At 37.8% G+C, this 20747-nt stretch overlaps 1 protein-coding gene across 2 annotated transcripts in view; it reads right to left on the reverse strand.

Annotated features, from left to right (window-relative positions):
- The window catches only part of UBE2O (ubiquitin conjugating enzyme E2 O), a 93014-nt gene that overhangs the window by 8214 nt on the left and 64053 nt on the right, over positions 1 to 20747 (reverse strand). Inside the window, exons 4-14 of one of the 2 annotated variants that reach the window (XM_039327987.1) lie at positions 20637 to 20734; positions 18362 to 18413; positions 16487 to 16630; positions 15707 to 15816; positions 12881 to 13031; positions 10548 to 10589; positions 8731 to 9239; positions 6976 to 7130; positions 5755 to 5867; positions 4112 to 4240; positions 1132 to 1221 (exon numbers count right to left, since the gene is read on the reverse strand). In XM_039327987.1, the coding sequence (XP_039183921.1) occupies positions 1132 to 1221; positions 4112 to 4240; positions 5755 to 5867; positions 6976 to 7130; positions 8731 to 9239; positions 10548 to 10589; positions 12881 to 13031; positions 15707 to 15816; positions 16487 to 16630; positions 18362 to 18413; positions 20637 to 20734 (1593 nt within the window). Of the gene's footprint in view, positions 1 to 1131; positions 1222 to 4111; positions 4241 to 5754; positions 5868 to 6975; positions 7131 to 8730; positions 9240 to 10547; positions 10590 to 12880; positions 13032 to 15706; positions 15817 to 16486; positions 16631 to 18349; positions 18414 to 20636; positions 20735 to 20747 lie in introns of both variants that reach the window. The other variant, XM_039327986.1, reaches the window with a different exon arrangement.

The raw sequence follows: 20747 nt of genomic DNA on the forward strand, positions 1-20747 counted from the left end.
TTCTGTTAAGCTGCATGTTTTATAAGACAACTAAGAGACAGAAATCCCTGAATTAATCCAAAACATCAGTTACCTTTTTCTCAGACATTGCTCTGTCAGTAACAGTCAATCTGAATAATCTTCAGTTCCTTACTTCATCATTACAGAGCATAGGGAGTCAATGTCCTTGATTTTTTTTTAAAGAATCATGATCTTTCTGACATTTTTCTGCATTTTTTTTTTGTAATGTCCTTCAGGCTATCATACACCCACTCTCCCACTTTCAAAGCTCAATAGATTTTGATAAAATGCAAGTCTCTTTTTTTCTCTCTCTCTCTCTCTATATATATATTATAAAAATGTACATATATCCTTCAGCATACAGGTTTATATAGGATTATGACATTTATTCTATAATACAAATAGAGCCATGGAAACAGGGAAAACATTTTTATATAAAACATATTTATAATGCAGAATTGCACAGACAACCTGCCTTCACGGAAGGTTCCTCCATGTGATATGATCATGTGTGACAAGAGCAGGATGGGATATACCAGAGGGCTTTGTATCACACAGCCACAGTTCCGGCACTGGACTATAATTAAACAGGAACTGTTCTGTTCTATTTAAGAAAAGGAAACCTTGAATGTTGTATTCATTTAGTAGGGTTCTGAAGCAAGAGCAGGCCCTTTACTTGTGTTTCAATAGCATCTGTGCTATACTGAAACAAAAAGACAGAAGCAAACTACAATATTTTAATATAATATATTAAGTTAATGGTCATTAATTTTGTTTTTGAGACAAATGCAGGAGTTCCTTAAAAGATATATTTATTATAGGCCTTAAAGACTGCATTAAACTTCTTTCAAAATAACAGGCCACATTTAGATTCCAAGAATAAAGCAACTATATAATAGCCTAAAATCTTGGGAAAGTAAAATTTGATTACTAAAAAAAAAAACCCACAGCAGCAAAATCAGAGAAAACTGCTTTTATTACACATTGTTACTGAGATGCCAATAGAACTAGTTTAATGAACTAAGAGAGCAATTTCTCATATATTCTAGAAAACACCAATACATGGAAGCTACTTAATAAAAAGGAGATAACTAACATTTTACATCAACTGGAAAGCAGCTTATTATTTACCTGTGGCAGAACAATTGTCCTGGAATTATCTGCCCATACAACTTCTACTTTACTGCTGAAATCCACTCGGGCCACCTGTCCAACAGAGGGCTAAAAAAAAACACAAAAGCATCCATTATTTATTTTATAATCTACACCCTACCCTTTTATAACCATCCAAGTAAGGTAATCAAGGTAGATGAGCACACAATAAAAATGTAATGTTTAAAGCTATGTCATTAAACTTAACAAAAGCACAAATACTGATATCATCCTTACATCAATTCAAATGGCTAGGTAAAGAGGCCTATTTTAAAATTAAGAAAGATTTGCTAAATCAGGCCCAAAGCCTCTCAGTTCCAATGCTTTATTCCCCTAGGGGCTGCCATATCTTTACAGAAGTCCAAGAATTTGAACAAGACCACAACTATTGAGGGGCATATGGAGTTTCTAATTATCAAGACAAATTCCAACAGGATGTTGCCTGTTCCCCTTCCCAGTTTTACCACAGGGTAAACTGGTAGACAGGGCAAAAAGAAAGAAACAGACTGGGTCAACGAAGTTAATCTGAAACAAACACTACATGACGCTGATCTGGCATTAAGAATGTAGGATCTTTGAGCTGGAGATTTACCTTTGTAGTGCGATTACATTGCACCAAAAAAGTGATCATTGACAAGGATAGTTAAGTTTCATTCCCTATAATTCTGCATTCTCCCGTACCGCACATATCATTTCCCCTTGATAGTTGGTTTCAAATAATTTCCAACCTTTATCATTCAATTTTATCTTTCAACACTGGCCTCCAATTAAAAATAGCAGAAAAGATATTGCCATGTTACAAAACGTACGTCCTCTCTACACATGTGTACATGACTGGGAGAATGGGTAGGTGGGTAGGACAGTATAAAGCATTTCCATCCTGGGTTGAAGTTCCCTAAGGCTGAGTTCCCCAACCTTTTGGGCACCAGGGACTGGTTCTGTGGAGAGAGGTTTTTCCATGGACTGGAGGGTGTGTGGTTTTATATGCTGCCTGCATCCCGCAGATGACACTTTGCTTGTTTGTGTGGAATGGGAGTTGGGGACCCCTGCCCTAAGGAGATGGTCCCCTTTCTATAGCTCAGCTATGCAATGTACCAATGATAGCTAGCCAGGTGGGAAAAAAACCCTCTCTTTGAGACATTTAAGAAGAAAATATTTCTGTTGGGAAATTGAAAATGTGAGCAGCACAGCTACTCAAGAGGAAGATGGTCCCCTAAAAAGGGAATCTAGACAGGCAGATAAAAACTCTAGTCAGGCAGGAACCTCGTCTCTAACTTCTGGAATAATAATTATTGCCTTTTCCAGGTAAATGATAAACAGGACCAAGAATATAGTACAACCAGAGGAATTAAGACTGCAACAGCCACCATAACCATTACTACTAGAAAGATTTCATGTACAGCATGCTTTCTAAATTAATTTCAAAGGCAGTGGAGAGTACCTTTAAAAATCCTTTCCACTGTCTCAATTATGCCTCCCTTTGGAAGAAAACAAATTTTGACTATTGAAATAACAATAACAATTACAATAATAGAGTTGGAAGGGACCATGGAGGTCATCTAGTCCAACCCCCTGCTCAGGCAGGAAACTCTATACCATTTCAGACAAATGGTTGTTCAGTCTCTTCTTACAAACTTCCAGTGTTGGAGCATTCACCGCTTCTGGAGGCAGGTTGTTCCACTGGTTAATTTTCTAACTGTCAGGAAGTTTCTGCTTAGTTCTAGGATGCTTCTCTCCTTGATTAGTTTCCATCCGTTGCTTCTTGTCCTGCCCTCAGGTGCTTGACTCCCTCTTCTTTGTGGCAGCCCCTGAGATATTGAACACTGCTATCATGTCCCCCCTCATCCTTCGTTAAACTAGACATACCCAATTCCAGCAACTGTTCCTTATATGTTTTAGCCTCCAGTCCCCTAATCATCTTTGTTGCTCTTCTCTGTAATCTTGCTCTGTAAGCTTGCCACCTAGTGATGGTTTAGAAATTGAGATTTGAGCCTGCAGTTCTTAAGTTTCCAGCTTTCATAGAAAGCAGACATAGAATCTGCCCAATTCACCTTTGATTGAAGGAATGTACGAATGTGAACAAAGGCTTCAGATGATCCATGCCAAGAACAAACATATATTCTAACCAGATGTATTTTGGAGGAAAAAGCAAGTGGGAGAAAGTCACGGACATCTGGCATGTGAAGGTTGGCTAACAAGGAAGGAAATAGCTGGGAATATTGGACAAGCAAAGTTCTGGCTGAATATACCATACCTGAAGCTAAAGGCAAAGGCAGGGGAGGAAAGGAGTGGGAAGATTGGTGGCACAGAATGGCAATTCAGAAGAGGGTGAGATGTTGTGCATCAGCCTTTTCGTACAGGTCCTCAGGACGCCCTGAATGTTGCTTCAGCCAAAATCTGGATAGCTACTGAATGATAAGAGGCCACCTCGCACACTTCAGTAGTACTTCCAAAACTCAGGATAAATGTTCCAAATGTACGTAAACACAATTACTATTTTGTGTATAAACCTAGTTGGGCTACACATTCAACCAGAAATCAGATTTTAAAAAGTTGTCCAATAGAAAATTATAGCCGAAACCTTCATTACTATTAATATGAAACCTTCAATACAGTTTTGTTACTAAAGAAAGTAATTAGAAAAATAAAATTGGTCTGTTGGGCTTGTTGCTCAAACTCTATAAAAAAATTAACATTTTGCAGCTATTTGACTTTCTTTTGGTTGTAATCAGCATTTGATTCTGCTACAACAGTAAGAACTCTTTTCTAGGGATTTATGTGAAGAGATTCTCTTGCATAAAGCACACAGCATCTATTTCCACTAAAAAAGCATTTAGATGAAAGCCCAAATGCCTTTTAGTTCAAAGCAGAAGACTGAAAACAGATATCTGGCCCAACATCCCACTTTTTAAAGTCACGGTTCTCACAAATTGTGTCAATAACATTCTTTACCACTCACCTCATTTTCACCAATCGAAGCACCATCCTCGGCATTGCCAATGCGGATTACAAAATCAGTTGTGCGGAAGCGGAAGTCTGGGTGATCAGCAATGTCATACACACTAACATCCTCCTCCTCCCCAACCAGCTGGAAAACATCACACAGAGATAAAGACCGGTCCACGCACAAAGTCTCAAAAGTTCAAAATCTCATGATTCAACCCTGTGCTCCTTTTTTATGTGCTGCTGTTATGTAGTGACCTGCATAATACTTAAGTGTCTTTTTTTGTTGTTGTTGTTAATTGCGAAGTCGTGTCCGACCCATCGCGACCCTCGTCCCCTTCTTCTATTGCCCTCAATCTTTCCCAGCATTAGGCCCTTCTCCAGTGAGTCCTTCCTTCTCATTAGGTGGCCAAAGTATTTGAGTTTCAACTTCAGGATCTGGCCTTCTAAAGAGCAGTCGGGGTTGATCTCTTCTAGGACTGACCGGTTTGAACGCCTTGCAGTCCAAGGGACTCGCAGGAGTCTTCTCCAACACCATAGTTCAAAGACCTCAATTCTTTGGCACTCAGCCTTTCTTATGGTCCAACTTTCACAGCCATACATTGCAACTGGGAAAACCATGGCCTGGACTATACGCACTTTTGTTGGCAGGGTGATGTCTCTGCTTTTTAGAATGCTGTCTAGATTTGCCATAGCTTTCCTCCCCAGGAGCAAGCGTCTTTTAATTTCTTGGCTGCAGTCCCCATCTGAGGAACCACTCCTAAATCTGCCATCTCACAATGTGAGTGGCACTGAAAAGAGCTCATTTGACAGTGCCAGTCACCTCCTTTTTTGGGGGGATATCAGTTGCCAAACGTATTTCCCCAAAAAGGACATAAAGCTTATGTATAGTTTATACTGAGCTATCTGAAAACAAGAGGGAAGCTTTTGATCTCAGGCACTTAACAGCTGAACACAGATATACTGCATGTAACATATTTACCTAGTATGTTACTGCTCAATATTGATTCTGAAGATGTCTGGTAGGGCTCTGTACACGGATTTGTATTGTGTGAGAACCTTTAAGTATACTGTGTTATAAGCATCATCTACATACATTAATTCAGAGCCGTATTCTCTTCCAGACTGAATTTTATGCACATTTAAGATTGTCTAAATACAAACTTTGATAATGATGATTATGCCTTTGAATCAGTTTTAAGTCCTGATGACTGCCTGGACTGCAATTTTCTTGGCCGAGTTTTTCAGAAGAGGTTTGCCCTTCCCTCCTTCCTAGGGCTGATAAAGTGTCTGGCTCAAGGTCACCCATTTCCAGCCTGGACAAAAATATAACACTCTTCCCCAAATGTTTTGATAATTGGATAGTTTTTGTTAGGCTCTTGTAGTTAAATCTTAATTTAGCTTAGCTTAATTTCAGCAGTGAAAATTAATCCTAGATCCTCTTAGGAAACAGACTGAATATCGACAGAGCTAGTAGAATACTGGGCACATTTATGTACACATTCTGCTTTTTCCTCGAAGCTCAGAATGAAATTCTCCTCAGAAAAAAAATTTTTTTTTACACCCATTTAGCAAAACAAACTTTTATTGGAAGAGGCCAAGACAAGAAAGCAGAGCAGAGCAAAACAAAACAAAAAACCCACAACCTTTACTTCCTACCTCCACATCATCTCCACTCGGTCTCAGCTTGAACCATTTCACCACACACGTGCGACCAACATGGTCGCCTGACTGCACCACTCCGTACATACCAGGATCCTGAGAACTCTGAGCTGTTTAGGATTGAAGAAAGAAGCAGACTCTAGTAGGAGAAAACAGTGCACTGTAATTTTGTTTCTCCAATTATTTTGAGAAGTATTCGCTAATTTTTTTTCTTGACTTACACTTTATTGCTGACGATGAATTAAAAAAATTGAAAAAACCTTCCTTAGTTGGCTTTGACAGCTAACCAAACTTGTTCTTGTCCATAATTGTGTCTGTCCTTAATGGCTCCATTATACTGAATATAAGAGCCAGTGCAACTGTGAGGGCTGAGCCCTTGCCTCCCCCAGCTCAAGCTTAGAGAGGGATGGGTTCACATTTCCACTATGCAGCAATGAGCAGAAAGCAGCATGGGATTTCTCAGTTTTCCAAGTTCCTCCAAGGTATTGTCTGCAGCCATCTGCTAGCATGGCTTTTAAAATAATGGATGTGCCAAGGAAAAAACATGAAAATTCACCTCAGACAAATTTTAATTATTTGAATCAATGTATTTGTTTTTAACATGTTTTGTTCATTTTTTAAAATTGGTCTAGCTTAAACTTACTCTAGGAATATTGGTTCTGAAGGGAAAATACATATGTTTAATATATAAGATACACACACACACACATATGCTTTATAATATATCAAACTTAAATTATTCAGGTAATTATATAAAAACAACTGTTCTCAGAATCTCTTAGACAGCATCTTTGGATGGCACCTTTCTCTGACCTAGAGTGGCAGGAGAATTTATTAATTCTTTAATAAAGGAGGAAGCATATGGTTCTTGCACTTAAGGTGGATAGATTAAAGCATCCTCTTATTCCCAACTCTAAAATCTAAGCAAATGGAGTTAGGCAAGAAATAAAGAATAAACTATACAAATTAATGGTTAGCTGAACACACGATACCTTTAGAGATAATGTAAACTAGGATTACAACTTCCAGAATTCCTAGTCAACATCATTCAGACTGACTGATATTACAAACCTGGAATGCCAACTCATCTAGGCTTCATCAAGATAAGAAAAGTTGCATGAGATACTACTGGCAATTTGAAAAACTGGATTGAAAAATTCATGTATAAATTGTTAATAATAAACACATTATCCAGAGGGAATACATTTCACCAATTACCTCTTTTATCTACTACAAAATCCCCAGGGCAAAACTCATTATTGTCCAAATGATGGACAGGAAAGAGCTCATTGGAACGAATATTTTTCTCCACCATGCCATCCTGCCACATCACATCTGCTGATGTCATCGTGGTCACCACTTCTACAGCAACCCTGTTTCCAAGAAGGATAGAAAATTACTAAGGAAAATTCTCACAGCAAGTCAGGATAAATATTTTTTAAAAAAACTGTGGCATTTTAAAACATCATAAAGAATTGACTTTAAAGCTGGATCTAATACAAAAGTAGCTTTTGAGAGAAAAACTTTTGGCTGCAAAAGCTGGTCAACTGAACATAATGTAGGGATTAAATGGGCACCATGATTATGCTAAAAATGGAGCAAAAGTCCTAGTCTTTATGAGGGAAGATTGTACTACAGAGCTGCCATTTTTCTGAAATTATCAATGAATCATTTCACTTCTATCTAACCCGAGTGGATGGTAAAGAGAAAATATAAAAATTACAAAGCAATATTAATCTTCCAAAACTGATATGTGGCGTTTCAATATGCTATTCTGGTGTTCACAATCAGCTCAGGCCAAGCCACAGAAGCGTCACTTGCTTTCAAAATGCATGGAGGATTGGGGTTACATGTAATTTTGGAGGCAGAGAATTACAAAAGTGGGAATTACCAAGGAACAACCGTCTACACCAGTGAGGGTGAACCTTTTAGAGACCGAGTGCCCAAACTGCAATCCAAAACCTACTTAGGCATCGTCGAGTGCCAGATGGCTGTGGCCCATTGGCTGAGTGTGGCCAATTGGGTGGGCGTGGCCCGTGGCTGCAGTGGTAACGGCAGACTGGGTGGGACTAAAAAGTTCAATCAATCAATTCCAACTTTGCAAGATCTTTTTTTTTTCCCACGAGAAGTTGAAATTGTCTGATTGAACCTTTTTTTTTTTTTTTTTGCAGATGGCGGCGGAGGCGTAAAGCGAAAAGGTTTTATAAAACCCAGCTGAAGGCCTAGGACTGGGACGACGGCACGCGTGCCCAGAGAGGGCTCTGAGTGCCGCCTCTGGCACCCGTGCCATAGGTTCGCCACCACTGGTTTATACCATCTGTACTTCACAAGGGGTAGAGACTCTTAACTGGCTCTCCAGATTTATAGGGTAGAGATGTATAGAGTCTCCTGCTTAAGCGGGGGCTTGGACTAGAAGACCTCCAAGATTCCATTCAACTCTGTTATTCTGTTCTGTTATTCTGTTATTTCTAGTCTGGACATATTCAAAGCTGATAAATGCTTCAGTATGTAATGCTTTAAAAGAAATGAACCAACATTTTGTACTGGGCCAGGTACCAAGAATTATCCTTTCAGAAACTCCCTTAATTTTCCAAAAAGGTTATTATTTTAATAATGGTGATCAATGACATCAATGTCAATATATTGGAGTTTGATTAGTGCAAAATGAGCACCGAGTCAACTATTATTTTGGGTAAAAGCTTTTATGCTTTGCTTAACTCTTTGTTCCCTAAAGAAGGTATACGTTGTAACTGGATACCTATTTAAGATATATCAAACTGTATCTTAAAATAGATATAACTGGAAAACTGTATCTGTAGTTTGCGGGCAACACAAGTCTTCTTACACTCTCACTAAGAGACACATTTTACTATTTACATGTTTTTTTGAATTATGTACAGTGTTTAGCAAGAAATCAGGACAGGTAGAGCTTAATGACATATATAGGTAGGATGGTATAAGTTCTGGTCTTACCTGTCACCTGGTTTAAATTCCCGGGAAACCTTGGTTTTCTTTTTCTTATGTTTCCTCTTGAGGTTTTTAATAGAAAGCGGGATGCTTTTTTTACGCCCTGCACCACTGCCGCTCTGAGACGAGGCTGTGGAGCTGGCAGAAGATGTTACAGAGCTGGTGTCATCTGTGTCATCGGCTGCTTCATCATCAGCATCCTGCTCTATAGACTGCAGATTGTAGTCTGAGGAGCCATCATCCCGTTTCAGGACAAAGGCTGGTTGCATCTGGAGCCCAGCTGCTTCACAGGACAAGCCTTTCCTTGTTTCATCAGTGTGCTCTCTTTTTAAGTCCTGCAAGCCTATAGTGTCACTGAAGGAGTCCTCTGCTCCACATTTCAAATTGGCTTTAAGATGTTCAGGCTGTTGGTCACCTGCTGCAGCAGATTCTCCTTCAGGGAGATCAAGGGCATTCTGAACGTCTGGGGAACACGACATGATCTTCACTATTTGTTTCTTCAGTAGTCTCCTTACCTATAGGGAATCAGCGCAGGTCAGGGAACACAAAAATTTCCCACCGCTTAAAGAAATTAAGCCATTTTTTTAAAAAAATGTGGTCTTCATTTACATCATACTGATATCGGTTATATTCAAATAGCAGATTGGTATAAGGAATAAAAAATAGTATATCACTCAATATATTTATATGGTGGAAGAAAGGATGATTTGAAAATTATAGAGATACAGTGAATGGTGCCACTGCAAACTGCATAGACCAGCGGTTCTTGGCCTGTGGGTCGCGACCCCATTTGGGGTCGAACGACCATTTCACGGGGGTCACCAAACAATGCAGTCCGCCATTTTTTCCCCCTTTTCCTTAGCTGTGCTACTCCCTTTTATTCTATTGGCTTTTGAAAGCCAACAGAATAGACTCTCTTGAATAGAGTCTAATTCTATTGGCTTTCAAAAGCCAATAGGAATTGTCCAGGCTGTCTCTGCCCTGCTGAGCCCACCAAAAATCCCATTCTGCAAACGGTGCTGCAAGTTGTCTGCAGCGAATGCGAGCTTTCTGGAAGTTTCCACCCCTCCCTGCTGAGCAACTACTAAAAATGTAAGTAAAAGAGGGCCAGGGGTGGGAGGCCAGCGGGCGCAGGCCGGGTTGCTGGCGCGCGTGGGGCCCGGCAGGTGCCTTACCTCCCTTGGGCTGGGCCAGTTGGTGGCCTAGCCGGTGGTCGGCCTGCGCTGTCTCTGCCACTTGCCAGCTACGCCTCGGCCGGCGCAGGGGGCGGCACCGCGCATGCGCGGCGTTCCCGGGCAGGGTAAGTCCTCGATTTACGACCAGTTGGGTAGTCCTTGACTTACAACCGGTTGGGTAGTCCTCGACTTACGACCGGTTGGGGTCACGGCATTAAAAAAGTTGAGAACCACTGGCATAGACATGTATCCTTTTTTTTTTGTTCGTATCTATGGTTTTAAACACGTTCATACTGTTATACATATATACTATCACTAACAGCTGCTTACACTGCAAAGAAATAGTGTGATAGTTAAGTATGAAGAACATTATTAAAAATGGTTATATTTCATAATCCTGCTAGTCATTTTAAAAAGCTACACTGATAAATTCTTTAGAAGTACTGAAGATTCAAATACAATGTTATGAATAAATTTCAAAACCTGCCACTGACTTTTATTTCAGAAAATGAAGAGTTTAAAATATTAACTTTTGCCAGGGACAAAACATTATTTATTTATACTGAGACACTTGCAACTGAATTTTAGGTAGAAATTTATTGAATATTAAGGTGTTTTCAGATAGACAACAAGTGTATATTACAGTACCTTTTCAGGTTTTACATTGGATACGAAACAAGGACAGGCCATCTGCAATATTAAACACCACCATTTTGGTATTACTATTGAATGCAAAGGATTGTTAACAGAAATAAAATACATTTAGAAAATTATTCCACAGTTTTGGAAACATTCCATTCACAGTTTCATTTGTATTGTAACCCCTAAAATCTATTAAAAATAGATTTCCCAGTTATGTTTTTCTCAGAAGAAAATGCTAATTGAAAAAAAAAATACTATTACTTGAAACCATTCAGGCAGAATGCTAGAAGCCTGACAAAGTCTTCCACTTTTTAAATCTCTAAACATGCATGGGAAGGTTTAGCTTTAGCTAAGAAATGTAATATATATATTTAAATATATCTTGACTCCTCAAAGATTACTTAAAAGGGATGGTCACTGGATTTCCAATGCTGGCACTCATTTGAATATTCTTTAAATCACACAATTTGGCCTTCTCCAGATACAGTCTTGTTGGTTTTAGATTACTAAATAAATCAATGCAATTTGGGGAGGAAGTAATGTATTTAAGGATCTCAATATGTTGTTGAATTATATTCCTGAAATGTGGAATTTCTCATTTCATCAAGCCCCGGCAACGGCAAAGAAGTTAATTTTACATCCTTGGAAAGAAAGCTACTCTCCTGATTTTAAAGAATGCATTCAAGATATGAGTTAGCTAATTCTTTTAAAAAAGTCTCTGTGTTCTAAAAATGAGGAAATAGCACAATGTGTTGATATATGGTCTAAATTTAATGATAAGTTAAATGACTGAATTAACTTTATATTGTTAACTACAGTTATCCTATGGATTCTTTTTCTGTTCCAATTTCTTTTGTTATACCAGATTTAGTTTATTTTGTGAACGAAGGCAAATGTGTGTGTCCTAGAATAATGTGAATCGGTCACCGGCTCAAAGGTTTATTCTTTCAAGATTTCGGACTTGTGCTGGAGCCCATTCTCAAAGAATTCCTCTCTTTTTATCTCCAGTTACTCTAACTCAGGGGTTCCTGGGCGGTGGACCGGTGCCAGCCTGCGGCATGCCAGCAACTGGTCCACACAAACAAGCAAAGCCCCATCTGTGAAATTCAGGCAGCACACAAAACCATGCCCCCACCAGTCTACGGAAAAACCTTTCTCCACGGAACCAGTCTCTGGTGCCCAAAAGGTTGGGCACCTCTGCTTTAGCTGACGTCATTATGACATATCTAGGCTTTCTTTTTTCCCTATCATTTTACTCTGTTGGTGATGTGTTTTTGTATTTCACTATTTTAAATAAGAAAAAAAGCAAATTTTTTTGATTTCACCACCGTATTTGAAAAATGCTATGTATTCTTTGGTGAATGAGGTTTAACAGGTCCAGATTAAAGTATGTGTCACTGAAATCTGACTATATTTTTAGATTAGTCCCAAAACTGCCTATAAAATTGAGAAATGGGTGCAGTAATTGGAAATATTGGCTGTGAAATATCAAGGGCATACATTTATCCGATATAACTATGATTGTAAAACAGTAAGATACCAGATAACACTAAATATAGTGTTTATAACAGTAAATATAGATTCTAATATTTAAAAAATGGTAAACATGCAGAACAGATTGCTTGTTATTTATGAAATACTTAAACAGCACTTTACAACATAAATTCTGAATGAATTGGCATTTCAAATTTAGATTTTAATCCAAATTTTGTCTGAAATAATACACAAAATTGTTGAAATATACCAAAACTAGACCTGTGTTACTACTAAATGCGTAAATAACAAGCATTTTTCATGTGAAAAATATGATACACATCAATACTTAGAGTCTCAACTATTTAAAAAGTCACTATATAAAAACAAATTCCACCATTTATCAATTAATTCAAACAACAGAACACTATACATTTTCTCTGAATGAGCAACTATCATATGAATTTCCAATGATATAGGAATTCAGTTCAAAATTCTGGAATCACTTAACATTCATTTTTTTTTCTATTCCCTTGCCGAAGTGTAAATTGGAAATATAATAATACTAATAATTAAAGTTTATGCTAACCCATGTCTGCATAACCTACAAGACTAAGTGATGTCTGAATATGGTTAAGCAGTCAACTAATATTATGCTTGGGTGTTTCTTAAAATATCATGTCCTGGGAAATAAAATTAAAAAAGAGAATGCAGTCCCCAAAGATTATTCCATCTTCTTAACCATAGCAGAAATTGGCAATAGTGGGGATATATAGAGCCAAACAAGAACAGTTAGAAGTAATGAATAAAGCAGACTTCTCAGAAATATTTCAATATTCTTAGCTAACTTATATCAGAGAACATACCTTCTTAGAAGCTGATCCTTCTCCCAGAACACAGTTTCTCTCTGGACATTCACACGTGATTTTTGCTGGCTCCACTTTCTCTGGAAATACATACAGACACCTTTCTCCAAGTTGCCGTTCAGCATGGTCAAAACAACCCAGACGTTTTACTCTATTAAAAGCAAAACAGAAGTAGTGTTACCTTACTGCTGGATGGTATCTTCTTCTTGATTTTTCTGCACTGGCTTAAATGTCTAAAACTATTTCAAGTATATGCACAGTGATGCACTATTTGGGAAATCACGATTTAAAGAGATAAGTACTTTTTAATTTTACAAAAATTTAGAGTAAACTCAGTAATAAAAAGATTTAATAATGAAAAACATATTCCTATGGCATGTACAGAAACAGGTCATGGGGTATACGGGTGTGCCTGCATGCATGTGTGTGCGCACCCCCCTCCACAATCACACAATTACATGGTTGGAAAGCTTTATTCTTCAGAGCTCAGTTAGCCCAGAGCACCTCTGTACAGAACTGCTACTGATATAGCTTCTATATTGAGCAAAATGGACAATTACCCTCCAAATAAACACTTTCTAGAAATGTATTTATTTATTTAAAATATTTATATAGCTGCCCATTTTAAAATCAGCTCAGGATGAGACAGGCAGACAGAAGGCTGGATGTGAGACGAGGTCATATAATGTCATATAATGGCCATTCCTGATATAAACTTTGGTTGTAAGAAGCAGAATTAAGCAGTTTTTCAAAATCGACATGCCCAGCAACTCACATTTATGCATGTCTTAATATCATTTTCATGTATATTAATCCATCACATGATGCATTTGCTTTGGTTTAATTGATGTAAAACATACCAAGAAAGAAATCATGATTCACAAGACTACCGTGGATAGCTCCCCTCCCCACAAACCAATAGTATGTTTTTATTATGAAGCAGCAGAAGGACAAAGTTTAGTTTGAGTCAGATTGGTTTTAATCTGGATAAGTCCTTGCAGTTTTCTGGGCAACATTTTTATTTTTTTAAAAATATTTTTATTCAAAGATAAAAAACACTAATAAAAACTAGTACAAAATAAATAATTAAATAAGTGTAATAAAAAGTGTAATAGGATTTCTTATAGGATGTGTTCCCTTTATTTTTTTGAACAGTATAAATAAATAATACAAAATAAAATTAAGGAAGAAAAATATGTGCCCATTAGTCTTTTGTTTTGTAACAACCTGGGTAATGGGTTGTGTGATGACATCCTGAGATCCAGTGTAGTGATATCCTGAGTTCTGTGTTGCATCATCTTGGGTGGTTGGCTGTGTTGTAACATCCTGAGCTTTGGCGTTGTAGCCTCCTGAGTTCTGTGATGTGATGTCCAGGGCTGAAGGTTGTGAAGTACCATACCGGGCTTTGGTTTGGCTCCGAGTTTGCGGTCTAGCTCTGTGTTCATGGCGTGTGTCCGTTTGCTTTGTGTGGGGGTCAGAGGGAGGTGCAGCAGCTGGTGATGTCGTCATGGTTTGGCTTCTGGATGGTGGTTGCATTTCATCTGAGGGATGGGTTTGGGTCTGGTGAGGGTGAATGGTAATGGCGTACTGTGTTGTTCTGGGTCCGGTGTCAGTTTTCGTGGCTAGGACTCGTTTGTTGATTAGGGCTAGTTTTCAGATGTCTGGTAGGCGAGAGGTATTGAAATAGAAAAACACCCCCACAACATGAATAAATGTGATGATACCTCTCGCCTACCAGACATCATAAAATTAAAGAAGAAAGAGAAAAGGGGAAAAAAGATATTTAAGGAAGTGATTTCTGATTTTGTTTAAGTGGGTACTAGCAAACTTGATATCTTTTCTCTCCCTTGAAATTGCATAGTATATATCACTTCTCCCCTATTCCAACCCATTTCAATCCTCCAATCCAAAAATCAGAGATGCTTTTGTCCAGTTTCCACAAAAAGTTGATAATAGCTTTCCTGTATTTTATCCCTAATCAAACTAATCAATTTTATATTATTTGTTCTTGCATAGTATTCTGACATTGCTAATTCTTCCATTGATACTGAAATACTGTTGTAAGACTTGGTCTCCATTTATATCTTCTTTTGCCCGTCCTAAAGATTTTTTTGAGTCTTCTACAGGCCTCTCCTTACTATTTTTACCAATTTGTTCTGTAATTTTTTCTTTTTCTTGTAAATCCAGTAAGTGGTCCATTAACTACAAATTGTTCATCTTGACTTAATATCTGTATCTCCCCTCTGATTTTGTTTTCCAAAATTTTCACTTTAACTTTACTTTGAATTAACTATTCACTCAATTGTCCTGTAAATTCTTCAAAATTATTTTTGTCTTTTAATTCCTCTTTGAGATTTTTTAAATGACCCATTCAGATAGGCACTTATTGATGCTGTTATTGTGGCTGCAATCTTCTTTCTCAATTCTTCGAAGTTTGTTTGAAATGTCTCAAATGTGTGATTTTACTCTTATCTGGAATGAAGTTTTACTGGAAGATTTTTTAAAGAAAAAAACTGATGTTCTGAAGATATCTTTTATCTCTGAAGTAACTGTAATTCAAATGTGCTTAAGATAGTGAGGCTTTAGCGAACCCTTACAGAGGCCCCTGTGGCTATGAGCTCATGGTCCTTTAACTGATGAGTTGACTATAATCCTGTAGACTCCTTGCAAGCAGGTGGAGTAAGAGCAATAAGATCCAAAAAGGGAAAACTATAAAACAATGGATTTTATGAAAGTAAGTGGTTATTCTATTTTTATCAATTCAAAGACATTAAACAATTTATTGAGAGCAGGCCTTTTTGGAAGCTGGTATGAACTGTTTCTTACCTAGATAAATTCTCTTGAGTGATTAAAGATGGTGGTGGGCTTATACTATCAGTTCCCCCAGGACAGAAGCTTTTAGTGATCCAAGTAACTTTCAGTTCTATTACCTGTACCTAAAGAAGAAAAGGTTAGATTGTGAGAGAAATATTTTATTAAGATGTCCTTGTATTCTGTAATTGTTTGCAAAATTAACAATTTCTGATAAAAGATTTCTTTTCTGAGCTGCCATTTTGTCTCAAATTCTGAATTTCCTTTTGATTTCCATCTTTTTCTGCGATATCATAGAAAATCCAAATAACCCTAAACCAGATATAATCCTAATATTAATTATGCTTCTTAAAGAGATGCACATTTTTTTTTAAAAAAATCTGGTAGCCAAAACAGAAAACAGACAGCACAAAAATGGCATTATAGGACCCTACTCTTCCCAGATCTGAATTATCTCTTATTTTAATTTATCTGTTCCTGCATATTTTCTTCAAGGTTATTTCTACATCCCTTTGCATTTACTTGCCAAGAGGCATCCTCCCGAGGATTTTTCTGATTAAATGCTAACAATCTAATATCCAAATGGACATAACGTCTACATTATAAACTTCTAATATTAGGAATTTAAGCCTATGAACTGAGCAAGAAAAGAAAACACTGAAATGGAATTGTTTTCTAAAACAGAAGGCTGCTCCCTCTCTTAGTTTACAAAGACATTTCAAGATTATACACCAGGCTTTGTTTTGGGGAAAATCCAAACGATATTTCATAATAGGTTATCTCACTGAAACATACCTCTTCTACCACAACTCTGAATTTGCTCTTCGTACTGAGTACAGGTTTCACTCCTGAAAGCCACTGCACATTTGAGAAGACTTTTGAAGGACCAATGAGAACTTGCCCAGGATAAAAGCCATATGAATCATCAAAAAACAGGCCCTGAAAAATGAAACAAAAACAGAAGTACAACTCAGATATGATTAAATCACAGTCTATTCTAGTTGAATGAATTTCCCACATTTTATCCTAATTTTATCATTGAGGAAATTCTTAAAAACTTGGGGTTCATCTTCCTGCGCCTAATAAATTTTCCTTTCTGCTCTAGTCATTCTAAACAACTACAAAAATACATAATTATGATTGGCTAAAGTACAAGGATTTCAGGAGTACAAGGAAACAAACAAGTCATTTCCATTCACCACAATAACAGAAAAGCCTTCTATTAACCTGTACTAAATAAGTTCTTGAGCCTTTGGGGATAAATTAGATTCTGTAAGTGAACTTCCTTACTGCTACTAGCAATAACTGTTACTTAGGCATACATGGTCAAACATTCAGGAAGATAAAAAGGAAACTATTAGCCCATACAAATGGGACCTGAGAGCAATAACTTCCTTATTTTTTCTAGCAAAAATAATTGCCAACTATTTACTTTTAGGCAAGAGAAAATATATTACATTATATACTACATAAAAACATCTTGACAGGATAAAAACTGGTAGTGTTTTTGAAGTGCATGAACAATAGGATTGTATCCAGTTGAATGATTTTTGGCTTCAAATACCTGCGTAATAGTTTGGTCCTAAGCTGCTATTCTCAGATGGAAAACCAAGCTTAACTACCATGTTTCCCCCAAAAAATAACACCAGGTCTTATTATTATTATTATTTTGCCTCCAAAAGAGACACCAGGTCTTATTTTCGGGGTAGGTCTTACCTCACCTCCAGTACCAACAGCCCCACCCAGCCGGTCCACTTCTTCTGGGGCCGAAGTTTTGCAGCTGCATTCGGACCTGCATTTTGCAGTCAGGCCTTTCCAGGCCTAAGCAGCCAAACTATGGGTTGAATCCATAGCTCAGTTCTTGGCTGCACAGGCCTTCAGAAAGCCCTGTGATTGAGAAATGCAGGCCTGGCTGCAGAAGAGGCCTCAGAAGAAGTGGGCTGGCAAGGAAAGGCCTGGCTGCAAGGTACATGGGTGCGGGGAACGTGGGGCAGCTCCACACTCCCTTTCCCTACCCTAGCTTGATTTTTAGGTGTGTGCCTCGCCCCAAAACTAGGGCTTATTTTTGGGATAGGGCTTATATTAGGCCCACCCCCCAAAATCAAGCTAGGGCATATTACTGGTGTAGGCCTTACTTTTGGGGAAACACAGTATTTTATCACATTACATTCCTTTCCCAAATTCCTAACGCTGAATAAGCTTTCAACTATAGGTAGTCTTCAACTTAACAACAATTTGATGTTACAAAGATACTAAAAAAAGTAACTTATGACCGGTTTTCACACTTACAACTGTTGCAGTATCCCCACTGTTATGTGATCAAGATTCAGGCAAATGGGAGGAATTTATGACAATTGCATTGTCCAGGGGTCATGTGATCACCATCCAAACTTCCCAGTCAGCTTCCAATCAGCAAAGTCAATGGGAAAAGCCAGATTCGCTTAATGACCGCATGTTTCACCTAACAACTGTGGTAAACAATGATGTAAAATAGGGCAAAACTCACTTAACAACTGCCTTGCTTAGCAACCAAAATTTTGGGGTCAATTGTTGTTGCAAATCAAGGACTACCTGTATGCTATGCTCTACCAAATCCTCAAGAATATGCTGAAATGTATCTCTACAAATTAAGACTTATTAAAATGACTAAAAACATACTGAATCACTGACATGTGGGCAGACGTCATAGAGTTTTGCCGCATCTTCTGTGCTCATGGAACATCTAAAGAAACACATAACCATTGGAAAAAAGATTGCAAAAGAATTAGCATAATTTTCTTAATATTTGAATTTACATGCTCTTATGCTAGAATTTAATGATGTCAACTAATGAATAAAAAGATAAAGGTAAAGGTTTCCCCTATTCAGTTGTGTTTGAATGTACGGTGTTGTGCTAATCTCGGTTTCTTAGTCAAGGCAGCTAGCGTTGTCCAAAGAGGCTTCTTTGATTGTGTAGCCAGCATGGCTATATGCCAAGGCACACAGAACACTGTTACCTTCTCACTGCAGTGGTACTTATTTATCCACTTGCCTTTAAATACTGAAAAAATTCATTGGTCCATTAAACTTATATGTTCAATTTTGACTGTTGAGACCTCCCCAGAGTTTCAGGCAGAATCTTTCTTAATCAGTCCTATCTATGCCAGCAATTGAACCTGGTCATTTTTGCATGCAAACCATTTGGGGTGTGTGAGGGATTATTGAGTGCCCCCCCCCCCCCCAGCAGATTTAGCTATACTAATTTTTGTTACTAACTAAGTCATATACCCATAAGGGGGAAAACATGGATTTAACCAAACTGCATGGTCTCTAACATGGCACCTAGGGGCAATATTCTTTAATGCTCACCAAGCTTTCTGCGGTATCGGATTTTATTTAACTTTATTTTAATTAGCTAGCATGCATGAAACAAATCAGTAACATCAAACGTAAGTATATGCTTAGGAATGCTCTCAGGTCCCTTGGATACCGTGGAGCACTCCTAGCAAATAGATTCTGTTCTTTCTCCTTCTGGTATAGGATGTTCTGCAATTGATTGCACCAACTGCAGACAACAATTTTGTGAGAGGATTTCTAACAGGATCTCAAAATTCCAATGTGCCCAATGGTCCAAAAAGGCTGCGGTTTTCTGACATAGAACCTAAGAAAGCCCTACTGTACAACGTCCTAATTGTAAGAACAATATTAAGGCCTTTAATAAAGCCTGATATTGTTATAGTTGAGTAATTCAGTTTAGAATGGACGTATATATTTATATATCACCCATGAAATTATGAGAAATATAGATTTATATGGACAAAAAATACCTTACATTCTAAGATTTTAGGAGAGAATAGGGGGGCAGAAAAAAATTACTCAAGATGTTGTCTTATTTGCTCAACACAATGAAATCATCAGTGTAGATGATCTGCTCAAATAATCAGATAGTGAAGTACTACTGGTAAATACTGAGATCAATCCATTTACATACCGAACAGGTGAGTGCCGAACAGTGGATGATCTTGCCCCTCCCCCTCCCGTTAGTGGCAAGCTCACAGAGCTTGACACCTGTATCAGGTGGCATGGCAACCCACACAGGCATGTCCTACGCTGTGGAGGTTACCATTATTTTTCCGTGTATAAGACGCTGCACTTGTATAAGATGCACCTGATTTTTGAACACGGTGTTTGCAGGAAAAAATAGCATCTTATACACGTAAAAATACGGTAACATGTGGTTCAGAAATAGTAATTATAGATTATCAATTATATCAAACAATTACAGTATTTCAAGAGGTAGTATCCAATTCTGCATCCTTCACAATACGGGTGTCTCCTAAGGAGTTTTGACTACAACTTCCTCTGTATCTGATAAGTGGCCATATTAACTGGACTGATAAAGAGTTGTAATCAAAAATATCTGGAGAGCATGGTTCAATTAAGCACATGTCAGAATAGTTTGTTGTTGAAATTTTAGTTTTCTACTTAACAAGTTGCTTCAACAAAGTTCTTATATGCTTATTATACAACTCAGATGCCCCACATCCTCACATTACAATATAAATGTTTCCTATAACTGACATTACTTAGCTACATATGCCAGCTAATGAAGCTTTTGAAGGTAAGGGAGATAGAAGAGTTAACATTAAAAAATAATGTTAGAAATGCAACAGCCAAGCAATCAACCCAAACTGCCAGTTTTCACTCAGATTATACAAGTAATAACTTTGAAACAACCCCCAACTTCTTATTAAAATATTCTATATAGCATAGATTTATCAACATAGTTGGTATCTGAGGAACAAGGTACAACTAACAAATCAGAGACTTTAATTCAAAACTTAATTACCTGGGAGCAAGTTTAATGGAACTTACTCCATGATAAGCATGTGCAGAAGACTGCCCTTAAGAACCTATATTTCATTAACAGCTAATGACATGCTCCACAGCAAAGCAACAGAAATACCTTGCGCCATTGGAGAGCTTCAGAATGATTTGGTTCTTTAAATCATACACCTTTCCCAGCCACCAGTCATACGCTATGCAGTCACCGTACATAAAGGGCTGAGGGGGAAGG

This window comes from Crotalus tigris, unplaced genomic scaffold, assembly GCF_016545835.1.
Source record: "Crotalus tigris isolate CLP2741 ecotype Arizona unplaced genomic scaffold, ASM1654583v1 scf7180000024370.6872682, whole genome shotgun sequence".
NCBI classification, from domain to species: domain Eukaryota; kingdom Metazoa; phylum Chordata; class Lepidosauria; order Squamata; family Viperidae; genus Crotalus; species Crotalus tigris.